Source organism: Gigantopelta aegis, chromosome 7 (assembly GCF_016097555.1).
Source record: "Gigantopelta aegis isolate Gae_Host chromosome 7, Gae_host_genome, whole genome shotgun sequence".
Taxonomy (NCBI): domain Eukaryota; kingdom Metazoa; phylum Mollusca; class Gastropoda; order Neomphalida; family Peltospiridae; genus Gigantopelta; species Gigantopelta aegis.
Window position 1 is genome coordinate 40425202 of NC_054705.1, and position 13373 is coordinate 40438574.

The 13373-nt window shown below is 40.8% G+C and overlaps 1 protein-coding gene across 5 annotated transcripts in view; it reads left to right on the forward strand.

Moving 5' to 3' along the window:
- LOC121377796 overlaps positions 1–13373 on the forward strand; it is a 31093-nt gene that overhangs the window by 5141 nt on the left and 12579 nt on the right. For all 5 annotated transcript variants that reach the window (XM_041505893.1, XM_041505894.1, XM_041505891.1 and 2 more), the window contains exons 3-5: positions 1864–1970; positions 2578–2634; positions 3720–3830. In XM_041505893.1, coding sequence (XP_041361827.1) covers positions 1864–1970; positions 2578–2634; positions 3720–3830 — 275 coding nt within the window. The remainder of the gene's footprint in view (positions 1–1863; positions 1971–2577; positions 2635–3719; positions 3831–13373) is intronic.

A 13373-nucleotide genomic window follows, 5' to 3' on the forward strand; every position in this document is an offset into this window, starting at 1 on the left:
TGGGCACTAGAGGGTTAAAATAAATGAATTAAGTCAAATATGCGGGCACGACACAAGACTACTTCATCCTTCCTGCACCCCCTGTAGGAGGACTGCCACTCTCAGGACTGGTTTGACAGAATGAAGCTTGTTCCCAACAGCAACGTCCCAATCATCTTGCCGGATGTATACTACCAAATCAAATCCCATAGACGACAATAGTAACATATGTGGCTAAAACTCCTACCTGCAACGTATCAATCGACATAAACGCCACGGATATAAATACTACCACCCCTTACCCTTAAAGTGAATCACAAAAAAGTGGGTGTCAAGCTGCTTATTTCTGAGATAACGGGTAGTGTCTATGACCACCCTAGTTCTGCACAAAATTTGAGTACTTTTTTTTACAGGTACCCCATACATGTTCCAAGCACAAGGCTACTTGACACAGTGGTACTAGATGAAATAAAATGGCATACATTTTTAGCCCAGATGAAACTAATTTTTTTTACAACCAACACACTCACATTTATAACCAATCACAGGACTTGTGGTGTTCACTTCTCTATCAAAAGTTGGGTGCACCTCCAACTTTGACCCAGCCGGAAGTTATTTGGTTTAGTACTACCTGCCAAGTCGAAAAGATATATTGGTTAATATGATATTTAAAATCACTAATATGTAAGTCACAAAGAATATATTTATAAATGTTGTCAACTTAAAATGCTGTAAATAACGTTATTGTTATGGGCATTTTCGTCACATTTTGTTTTACAACCTGGTATAACTGACCTGTCCCTTCGTGTGTCAACAAGTAGCCAGACTTTGACAGATGTAATTTTTCATGTTAGATTTTGTCTCATTTATAAATAATAAAATGCTGGGTTTTAAAAAAATAATCCAAAGGGCACGATAGAAAATCAGGTAAGGCAGAACAGCACTTGTCTTGCCGTTGACCGGCCTCGGTGGCAGGCCATTGGTCTACAGGCTGGTAGGTACTGGGTTCAGATCCCAGTCGAGGCATGGGATTTTTAATTCAGATACCGACTCCAAACCCTGAGTGAGTGCTCCGCAAGGCTCAATGGGTAGGTGTAAACCACTTGCACCGACAGTGATCCATAACTGGTTCAACAAAGGCCATGGTTTGTGCTATCCTGCCTGCGGGAAGCGCAAATAAAAGATCCCTTGCTGCCTGTCGTAAAAGAGTAGCCTATGTGGCGACAGCGGGTTTCCTCTCAAAATCTGTGTGGTCCTTAACCATATGTCTGACACTATATAACCATAAATAAAATGTGTTGAGTGCGTCGTTAAATAAAACATTTCTTTCTTTCTTTTGATAGCAAACCAGATAAGGCAGAACAGCACTTTTCTTGCCGTCGACGCCGTAAGATTTTAGGGGCATAATGGCAAGTAAGGAGGGCACCTACGGCAATTCCTGTTGGTGCCATGATGAAATTCGAACCATGTTATTTTATTTTTATTTCATTTCATTTTATTTTATTAATACATAGATGAAAAAAGTACTTAAAAAACATTTCACCTGGACTGGCCAGTAAATGATGAATATAGTCGAGGCCTTCAAACTACATCATCAGTGTCCTAATAATAGGCCTACATGGATTAAATTTTCACTTCAATGTAGATTTTTGGAGTATTAGAAGACATACCTTGTATCAGGAAAGACATTGGGCCGAATTTACAAAGCCTGTTTAGGTCTTAAACACATGTAACTACATACAGTTACAATGCTTAAACACCCGCATTTAAGAAAAACCGGCTTCGTAAATTCGGTGCATTATGTTTGACGTTTTCCAGGAATATCAGTACATTATGTTTGACGTTTTCCAGGAATATCCGTGCATTATGTTTGACGTTTTCCAGGAATATTAGAAGTGCTGCTGGTTCCTATGATGGAGAACAACGAGAACTTTCACATCCTTTTCACCAGAACGAACTGCTACGGAGCGGGCATCTTGGCTGGAATATTTGTAAGTTCTCATCGTCATCTTCTTCTCCTTCGCCGCCACACATGGATGTTTAAATTATATATGCAGTAAACTGTTGATATCTCATTGTAGTAGTTCAAATTAGATCTTGACCTTGAAATGATGTTTGATTGTATGTATAAATTGACTTTGTCAAGGTTAATAAACAAAAAAAGGCCTCACTCTCTCTATGTCTCTATCTCTCTCTGTCTCTGTGTCTCTCCCTCCGTCATTCTTTCACTCTCACCCTCACTCATTCTCTCTCTCTCTTTCTTTGTGTGTCTCCCTACCTCATTCTTTCACTCTCACCCTCTCTCTCACTCTCACTCACTCCCTCTTTATCTCTCCCTCTCTATTTCTCTTTCACTCCCTCTGTTTTTCTCTCCCTCCCATTTTTTCTCTCTCTCTGTCCTATTTCTCCCTCTTTCTCTCTCTTTCCCATCTTTCTACCTCACTCCCTCTGCGTCTGTCTCTCTCTCTCTCTCTCTCTCTTAACCATGTGTTGAAATAACGATATGTTGGAAACAAGTATCCATAGTTTCAAATGTACTGAGTTGTTGTTTAACATTCCTTTCCTTTCTGTCTTCTATTGTTTTCTTTGATGTTACAGATGGTGATAACAGGCAGCGCTGCGGCTCGGGCCAGTATCAGCCGACGCAAAACATCGGTGAGATTCTCGTCTGTCATCTTTACCAGAGGTTGATGACAGTCACTCTTGGCACCCTTGTTTTGGCTTTGTTCACAATAAATATAACATATCTTACCGTAATTTCACTTGAAATCCATATTTTGTAAAAGGTACACACTTTTTTATCACAAGATTATCTTCAGGTGCATTAGTAATGTTCAAACAAAAAAGGTTAAATAGCAGTTTTGCATTTGAATTTTTCCAGCATTCTTAAAACGGAAATGTCATGTATTCAGTTTATAGTTATTGTAAGGAGATGCAAAGTGACGTCATTGGAATACTAACGTCATTCAAATTCAGCTATATTATTACAATGCTTCGCCACATTAAAATAAAAACTGGTCTACTAACCTTGACCCCTTCAAATTTCTATAATAAGCAGATGATGTTTACGGGTTGGTATTTTAAAAAAACATTTCATAATTCTGAACAAAATATTATCTTTAAGTTTTAAAAGATGAAAGCAATAAAAAGTACCTTTTGTCTAATATATATCAAAAAATTACTGTTTGATATATTTTATTTATTGTGTACGAAGCAAAAACAAAGGTGCGAAAAGTCCATTGATTCATTCATCCATCCATCTATTCATTCACCAGTTCATTGATTCATCTATCCATTCACAAATTCATCCATCTATCCATCTATCTACTCAACAATCCATTGATGAATCCATTTATTCATTCACAGGGCTGCAGAAAATACTCGCCCACTCGCCAAATGCAAGTAAAAATTCCTACAGACGATTTAAAAACTACCAGTCCAACGGTCTATCTGTCTTTTTGATTTCATTTCACATGTGATGTTGATCACTTACCAAGTGTTATTAATAATGTTTTGTCAATATATCTATATATTTCATTTGAAGTGAAGACACTGTATATTATAATATATTGTTCTATAGACTGGCGGACTAGTCTAGTAAAATTTAGTTGGTTCTGGTTGGGCGGGCTAGTTAAATATTTTCCATTTCTGCACCCCTAATTCATGACAAATTAATTTTTAAAAAACGTTTTCTTTTTTTTAAATTTCACAATCTTGAGATTTATATTTTGTTTCTTCAGGTAATCAAGTTCTACAACCTGACACTATTTACGTTTATTATTTACGTGGCGTTGATGATTTTCCTCATCGTTGCATACAGCCTCGGGTGGACTACGCATAATGCATATCCGGTAGGTATACATTACGAAGGTTACCTCACAGCAAAACACATGGGTCAGAATTTACTGAGCACGTCAATGTTTGACACGCATTTAAAGTAACAAATCCTAGTTTTTAAACACTACAACATATTTCTCACTATTAAATCCGGTTTTGATAATTTAAATTAGAAGTACTTAACATTTTATTATGTAGAATATTAATTTTCGTACACCTGAAGTGGTTTTGGTCATCCAGGTTTTTGTAATGCCCCAAAATGCATTTTTCATCATTCTAAAAACGCACGTTCGTGGTAACAGCACAGAGAGCTTCACTTGCGTGTGAAAATGTAAATAGGTTAGTGTTCCTTAAAAAGAACATGATTCTGGACCAGACAATAGACACATCCATTATTAATAAGTTTTGACTTTTAAAAAACCAAACACCCCCCCCCCCCCCAAAAAAAAAAAAAAAAAAACTGTCCTTCCTTTCTGCAAAACATTTTCACTTTTATACTGATGGACCTGAATACTAAAAGACTCCATCATATGTGGAAATTTCGACCACTTCGGGTGTACTTTTTCTATCCCACATGACCACATATGATGGAGTCTTTTTCTCCCACCCATTTGATAAATAAACCATTATTTTATACAAACTACACTATCATATTTGCTGCATCTGTTTCATGTGTTGAATAAAATTTAACAAGTAACAAGATTGCTTTTATAATGAAGGTTTTAATAACAAAATATCGATATGAAAACTAACCAACTCGCATTGATATGACGTCATATATTACCAACACCGTACTACTCCCAATGTTAAATTCAGTGACAACATAGCCTATGCAAGACAGATTTATTCTGCATGGGCTGACGTCTTGAAATGGGTCTGTCTTGCATGGCTAGGGATGGGAGAAATATTCGTGTTTGTCACGTCGTATTCATGATGTGTACAACCCTAGTGACAGCTGTCGGTGGGCCCATTGGGCTATTTCTCGTTACAGCCAGTGCACTATGACTGGTGTATCAAAGACTGTGGTATGTACTAGCCTGTCTGTGGGATGGTGCATATAAAAGATCCCTTGCTGCTAATTGAAAAGAGTAGCACATGAAGTGGCAACAGCGGGTTTCCTCTCTCAATATCTGTGTGGTCCGTAACCATATATCTGATGCCATATAACCGTAAATAAAATGTGTTGAGTGCGTCGTTAAATAAAACATTTTTTAATTTTATTATTGTTTAGATTATCCATTTCTGTATGTCCAAAGTGTTTCTGATCATCTTGGTGTTTATAATACCACAAACTACATTTTTATAATTGTTAAAAATGCATGTTTATCTGAGAAGTAATGGTTATGTAGATGAGCTCTATTTTTAACGCATATTGACCTTTTTAAATGTCACACTCTTGTTTTACTCTGTTGTAACTTTATCCATATGTGTTACAGGTTTGTACATTTGAAAGATGTCTTCCTGTGTTTGTGGGCAGTACATAGCCCAGTGGTAAAGCACTCGCTTGATGCGCGGTCAGTATGGGATCGATGCCTGTCGGTGGGCCCATTGAGCTATTTCTCATTAAAGCCAGTGCACCACGACTGGTATATCGAATGCCGTGGTATGTGCTATCCTGTTTGTGGGATGGTGCATATAAAAGATACCTTGCTACTAATGGAAAAATATAGCAAGTTTCCTCTATGACTGTCAAAATGACCATATGTTTGACATCCAATAGCCGATGATTAATAAATCAATATGCTCTAATAGTGTTGTTAAACAAAACAAACTTTTTTCTTTTTTCCCCCCCTGTGTTTGTATTTTCCCTATCAACGTCGCAGACTCTGGTTTCACTCTGTAACTTTATGCTGATGTGTTACAGGTTTGTATATTTTAAAAATGTAGTGGTTGAGCTAGAGTGCCCACGAGTACTCCGACATGGGCAGCGTCTAGCAAGACCAGAGTGTGTTTACAGGACTCGTTCACAGGACTCGTTCACAGGACTCGTTCACAGGACTCTAGTACCTATACAAGTGAGACTATGTTGGACATTAACAGGCCTCGAACGTAAGAATTTGTTTCCCACAGCAATTTTTAAATTAATTGCTATGAGTAAAACAATTTGCAGCCTGCCTATAGCAACTTTTTTTAAAATTTAAAGTGACATTTGCAGCAAATAAACATGACTGAAAGGTTATTTTGTTGTATGTAGAAATATTTCAGATGTGAAAATGTTAAATATGTACAGCAGGCTCCGTATTCATAAATATACTTAAGTCAAAGTATGATATTTATCTATGTTCTTTAAGTACAGTTGAATCCCTTCGGCTCGAGAAAGTGTTCGACCCATCAGGTAGTTCGACCCAATCATTCGGTCAACAAGGTGTAAGTGTAACTTGGGACTTTGTGTTTGCTTTGAGTGTTGCTGTGTTTGCTTTGAGTGTTGCAGTGTATCCGACCCTTCTGAGTTCAACCCAATGAGATTTTACTGTATTTAAATACATTGACTTAAGTACCTTTATGAACACGGATCTAGGTGTATACATTTTTGCCATTGTTGAGCAGCTTTACCGATGACAACTGTGCCATCGGTGATGATCTCTACCAACGTCAATTTATATCTCAACGACGGCAATGGCCCTGCATTAATTTCAGTAGTAACTAATCAGCAGTACACGTTAACACAATAATTATAGGATCACGGCTAGTTTCTCTTTTTAATCTGGCTGTCCACCCGTCCATCATAATACTGAACGTTTCAACCAGTTTCTAAATGCAATGCAATGACATGATTTGGCATCCATGTTCAGCGCTGGAATTAAGATGCAAAATACTATTTTACTTTATTCCGTAGTCTCATTATTATCTGGTGTAAGTGTCGGGTACTCGGGTCCGGGTCGACTTTTAATCTCGAATGCTCAAATCCAATATTTTGGCCCATTGGGCTATTTCGCATTCCAGCCAGTGCTCTACAATTGCAGGGTTGAAAATTAACATAAAAACCAAGGTCGCCAGCAGGGCCAGTTGAAGAAAAATCTTGCTCAAATTCAACTAGCCCTCCAATTATCACATTGCAATTTAACTGCACAGCCAAAATTAAAACTAGAATGTTCTTTGTTAAATATGTACTTTGTGCTCACCGTATATAGTCTGTTTGTGTCAAAAGGAAATCGATTAATTGGCACTTAACTTCATAATGAATAAAGCTAAAATGCATATAAAAACATGGTATAAAGTTTTAAACCCATACCAACTCAAATAACATTTTTTGAAAACCATATCCAGTGTAAATAAAAAGGTTTCTTAACAAATTACCATTAAATTATAGAGATTAAATCTCATTTTTAATACAAGGGGTGAAGACAAAATGCTAGAACAGTCGGGGTGTGCAGTTCGACTTCCATTGTCTCTGTAGTAAAAGATATTGCAGTACCAAAAGCAAGAGACTGAACATGGAACTGTGCGTGCTTCAGTAAAACTAGTCTGAAAATGGCAGTGCTCTTTGTGGTGACGCAAGAGACTAAACATGGAACTGTGCGTGCTTCAGTAAAACTAGTCTGAAAGTGGCAGTGCTCTTTGTGGTGACGCAAGAGACTAAACATGGAACTGTGCGTGCTTCAGTAAAACTAGTCTGAAAGTGGCAGTGCTCTTTGTGGTGACGCAAGAGACTAAACATGGAACTGTGCGTGCTTCAGTAAAACTAGTCTGAAAATGGCAGTGCTCTTTGTGGTGACGCAAGAGACTAAACATGGAACTGTGCGTGCTTCAGTAAAACTAGTCTGAAAGTGGCAGTGCTCTTTGTGGTGACGCAAGAGACTAAACATGGAACTGCGTGCTTTAGTAAAACTAGTCTGAAAGTGGCAGTGCTCTTTGTGGTGACGCAAGAGACTAAACATGGAACTGTGCGTGCTTGAGTAAAACTAGTCTGAAAGTGGCAGTGCTCTTTGTGGTGACGCAAGAGACTAAACATGGAACTGTGCGTGCTTGAGTAAAACTAGTCTGAAAGTGGCAGTGCTCTTTGTGGTGACGCAAGAGACTAAACATGGAACTGTGCGTGCTTCAGTAAAACTAGTCTGAAAGTGGCAGTGCTCTTTGTGGTGACGCAAGAGACTAAACATGGAACTGCGTGCTTTAGTAAAACTAGTCTGAAAGTGGCAGTGCTCTTTGTGGTGACGCAAGAGACTAAACATGGAACTGTGCGTGCTTGAGTAAAACTAGTCTGAAAGTGGCAGTGCTCTTTGTGGTGACACAAGAGACTAAACATGGAACTGTGCGTGCTTGAGTAAAACTAGTCTGAAAGTGGCAGTGCTCTTTGTGGTGACGCAAGAGACTAAACATGGAACTGTGCGTGCTTCAGTAAAACTAGTCTGAAAGTGGCAGTGCTCTTTGTGGTGACGCAAGAGACTAAACATGGAACTGTGCGTGCTTCAGTAAAACTAGTCTGAAAGTGGCAGTGCTCTTTGTGGTGACGCAAGAGACTAAACATGGAACTGTGCGTGCTTCAGTAAAACTAGTCTGAAAGTGGCAGTGCTCTTGTGGTGACGCAAGAGACTAAACATGGAACTGTGCGTGCTTCAGTAAAACTAGTCTGAAAGTGGCAGTGCTCTGTGGTGACGCAAGAGACTAAACATGGAACTGTGCGTGCTTGAGTAAAACTAGTCTGAAAGTGGCAGTGCTCTTTGTGGTGACAAGAGACTAAACATGGAACTGTGCGTGCTTGAGTAAAACTAGTCTGAAAGTGGCAGTGCTCTTTGTGGTGACGCAAGAGACTAAACATGGAACTGTGCGTGCTTGAGTAAAACTAGTCTGAAAGTGGCAGTGCTCTTTGTGGTGACGCAAGAGACTAAACATGGAACTGTGCGTGCTTGAGTAAAACTAGTCTGAAAGTGGCAGTGCTCTTTGTGGTGACGCAAGAGACTAAACATGGAACTGTGCGTGCTTGAGTAAAACTAGTCTGAAAGTGGCAGTGCTCTTTGTGGTGACGCAAGAGACTAAACATGGAACTGCGTGCTTGAGTAAAACTAGTCTGAAAGTGGCAGTGCTCTTTGTGGTGACGCAAGAGACTAAACATGGAACTGCGTGCTTGAGTAAAACTAGTCTGAAAGTGGCAGTGCTCTTTGTGGTGACGCAAGAGACTAAACATGGAACTGCGTGCTTTAGTAAAACTAGTCTGAAAGTGGCAGTGCTCTTTGTGGTGACGCAAGAGACTAAACATGGAACTGTGCGTGCTTCAGTAAAACTAGTCTGAAAGTGGCAGTGCTCTTTGTGGTGACGCAAGAGACTAAACATGGAACTGCGTGCTTTAGTAAAACTAGTCTGAAAGTGGCAGTGCTCTTTGTGGTGACGCAAGAGACTAAACATGGAACTGTGCGTGCTTCAGTAAAACTAGTCTGAAAGTGGCAGTGCTCTTTGTGGTGACGCAAGAGACTAAACATGGAACTGTGCGTGCTTCAGTAAAACTAGTCTGAAAGTGGCAGTGCTCTTTGTGGTGACGCAAGAGACTAAACATGGAACTGCGTGCTTTAGTAAAACTAGTCTGAAAGTGGCAGTGCTCTTTGTGGTGACGCAAGAGACTAAACATGGAACTGTGCGTGCTTCAGTAAAACTAGTCTGAAAGTGGCAGTGATCTTTGTGGTGACGCAAGAGACTAAACATGGAACTGTGCGTGCTTCAGTAAAACTAGTCTGAAAGTGGCAGTGCTCTTTGTGGTGATGCAAGAGACTAAACATGGAACTGCGTGCTTTAGTAAAACTAGTCTGAAAGTGGCAGTGATCTTTGTGGTGATGCAAGAGACTAAACATGGAACTGTGCGTGCTTCAGTAAAACTAGTCTGAAAGTGGCAGTGATCTTTGTGGTGACGCAAGAGACTAAACATGGAACTGTGCGTGCTTCAGTAAAACTAGTCTGAAAGTGGCAGTGCTCTTTGTGGTGATGCAAGAGACTAAACATGGAACTGCGTGCTTTAGTAAAACTAGTCTGAAAGTGGCAGTGCTCTTTGTGGTGATGCAAGAGACTAAACATGGAACTGCGTGCTTGAGTAAAACTAGTCTGAAAGTGGCAGTGCTCTTTGTGGTGACGCAAGAGACTAAACATGGAACTGCGTGCTTTAGTAAAACTAGTCTGAAAGTGGCAGTGCTCTTTGTGGTGACGCAAGAGACTAAACATGGAACTGTGCGTGCTTGAGTAAAACTAGTCTGAAAGTGGCAGTGCTCTTTGTGGTGACGCAAGAGACTAAACATGGAACTGTGCGTGCTTGAGTAAAACTAGTCTGAAAGTGGCAGTGCTCTTTGTGGTGACGCAAGAGACTAAACATGGAACTGTGCGTGCTTGAGTAAAACTAGTCTGAAAGTGGCAGTGCTCTTTGTGGTGACGCAAGAGACTAAACATGGAACTGCGTGCTTGAGTAAAACTAGTCTGAAAGTGGCAGTGCTCTTTGTGGTGACGCAAGAGACTAAACATGGAACTGCGTGCTTGAGTAAAACTAGTCTGAAAGTGGCAGTGCTCTTTGTGGTGACGCAAGAGACTAAACATGGAACTGCGTGCTTTAGTAAAACTAGTCTGAAAGTGGCAGTGCTCTTTGTGGTGACGCAAGAGACTAAACATGGAACTGTGCGTGCTTCAGTAAAACTAGTCTGAAAGTGGCAGTGCTCTTTGTGGTGACGCAAGAGACTAAACATGGAACTGTGCGTGCTTCAGTAAAACTAGTCTGAAAGTGGCAGTGCTCTTTGTGGTGACGCAAGAGACTAAACATGGAACTGCGTGCTTTAGTAAAACTAGTCTGAAAGTGGCAGTGCTCTTTGTGGTGACGCAAGAGACTAAACATGGAACTGTGCGTGCTTCAGTAAAACTAGTCTGAAAGTGGCAGTGCTCTTTGTGGTGACGCAAGAGACTAAACATGGAACTGTGCGTGCTTCAGTAAAACTAGTCTGAAAGTGGCAGTGCTCTTTGTGGTGACGCAAGAGACTAAACATGGAACTGCGTGCTTTAGTAAAACTAGTCTGAAAGTGGCAGTGCTCTTTGTGGTGACGCAAGAGACTAAACATGGAACTGTGCGTGCTTCAGTAAAACTAGTCTGAAAGTGGCAGTGATCTTTGTGGTGACGCAAGAGACTAAACATGGAACTGTGCGTGCTTCAGTAAAACTAGTCTGAAAGTGGCAGTGCTCTTTGTGGTGATGCAAGAGACTAAACATGGAACTGCGTGCTTTAGTAAAACTAGTCTGAAAGTGGCAGTGATCTTTGTGGTGATGCAAGAGACTAAACATGGAACTGTGCGTGCTTCAGTAAAACTAGTCTGAAAGTGGCAGTGCTCTTTGTGGTGATGCAAGAGACTAAACATGGAACTGCGTGCTTTAGTAAAACTAGTCTGAAAGTGGCAGTGCTCTTTGTGGTGATGCAAGAGACTAAACATGGAACTGCGTGCTTGAGTAAAACTAGTCTGAAAGTGGCAGTGCTCTTTGTGGTGACGCAAGAGACTAAACATGGAACTGCGTGCTTTAGTAAAACTAGTCTGAAAGTGGCAGTGCTCTTTGTGGTGACGCAAGAGACTAAACATGGAACTGTGCGTGCTTGAGTAAAACTAGTCTGAAAGTGGCAGTGCTCTTTGTGGTGACGCAAGAGACTAAACATGGAACTGTGCGTGCTTGAGTAAAACTAGTCTGAAAGTGGCAGTGCTCTTTGTGGTGACGCAAGAGACTAAACATGGAACTGTGCGTGCTTGAGTAAAACTAGTCTGAAAGTGGCAGTGCTCTTTGTGGTGACGCAAGAGACTAAACATGGAACTGCGTGCTTGAGTAAAACTAGTCTGAAAGTGGCAGTGCTCTTTGTGGTGACGCAAGAGACTAAACATGGAACTGCGTGCTTGAGTAAAACTAGTCTGAAAGTGGCAGTGCTCTTTGTGGTGACGCAAGAGACTAAACATGGAACTGCGTGCTTTAGTAAAACTAGTCTGAAAGTGGCAGTGCTCTTTGTGGTGACGCAAGAGACTAAACATGGAACTGTGCGTGCTTCAGTAAAACTAGTCTGAAAGTGGCAGTGCTCTTTGTGGTGACGCAAGAGACTAAACATGGAACTGTGCGTGCTTCAGTAAAACTAGTCTGAAAGTGGCAGTGCTCTTTGTGGTGACGCAAGAGACTAAACATGGAACTGCGTGCTTTAGTAAAACTAGTCTGAAAGTGGCAGTGCTCTTTGTGGTGACGCAAGAGACTAAACATGGAACTGTGCGTGCTTCAGTAAAACTAGTCTGAAAGTGGCAGTGCTCTTTGTGGTGACGCAAGAGACTAAACATGGAACTGTGCGTGCTTCAGTAAAACTAGTCTGAAAGTGGCAGTGCTCTTTGTGGTGACGCAAGAGACTAAACATGGAACTGCGTGCTTTAGTAAAACTAGTCTGAAAGTGGCAGTGCTCTTTGTGGTGACGCAAGAGACTAAACATGGAACTGTGCGTGCTTCAGTAAAACTAGTCTGAAAGTGGCAGTGATCTTTGTGGTGACGCAAGAGACTAAACATGGAACTGTGCGTGCTTCAGTAAAACTAGTCTGAAAGTGGCAGTGCTCTTTGTGGTGATGCAAGAGACTAAACATGGAACTGCGTGCTTTAGTAAAACTAGTCTGAAAGTGGCAGTGATCTTTGTGGTGATGCAAGAGACTAAACATGGAACTGTGCGTGCTTCAGTAAAACTAGTCTGAAAGTGGCAGTGATCTTTGTGGTGACGCAAGAGACTAAACATGGAACTGTGCGTGCTTCAGTAAAACTAGTCTGAAAGTGGCAGTGCTCTTTGTGGTGATGCAAGAGACTAAACATGGAACTGCGTGCTTTAGTAAAACTAGTCTGAAAGTGGCAGTGCTCTTTGTGGTGATGCAAGAGACTAAACATGGAACTGCGTGCTTTAGTAAAACTAGTCTGAAAGTGGCAGTGATCTTTGTGGTGATGCAAGAGACTAAACATGGAACTGTGCGTGCTTCAGTAAAACTAGTCTGAAAGTGGCAGTGATCTTTGTGGTGACGCAAGAGACTAAACATGGAACTGTGCGTGCTTCAGTAAAACTAGTCTGAAAGTGGCAGTGCTCTTTGTGGTGATGCAAGAGACTAAACATGGAACTGCGTGCTTTAGTAAAACTAGTCTGAAAGTGGCAGTGCTCTTTGTGGTGACGCAAGAGACTAAACATGGAACTGCGTGCTTCAGTAAAACTAGTCTGAAAGTGGCAGTGCTCTTTGTGGTGACGCAAGAGACTAAACATGGAACTGTGCGTGCTTTAGTAAAACTAGTCTGAAAGTGGCAGTGATCTTTGTGGTAACGCAAGAGACTAAACATGGAACTGTGCGTGCTTCAGTAAAACTAGTCTGAAAGTGGCAGTGCTCTTTGTGGTGATGCAAGAGACTAAACATGGAACTGCGTGCTTTAGTAAAACTAGTCTGAAAGTGGCAGTGCTCTTTGTGGTGACGCAAGAGACTAAACATGGAACTGCGTGCTTCAGTAAAACTAGTCTGAAAGTGGCAGTGCTCTTTGTGGTGACGCAAGAGACTAAACATGGAACTGTGCGTGCTTTAGTAAAACTAGTCTGAAAGTGGCAGTGATCT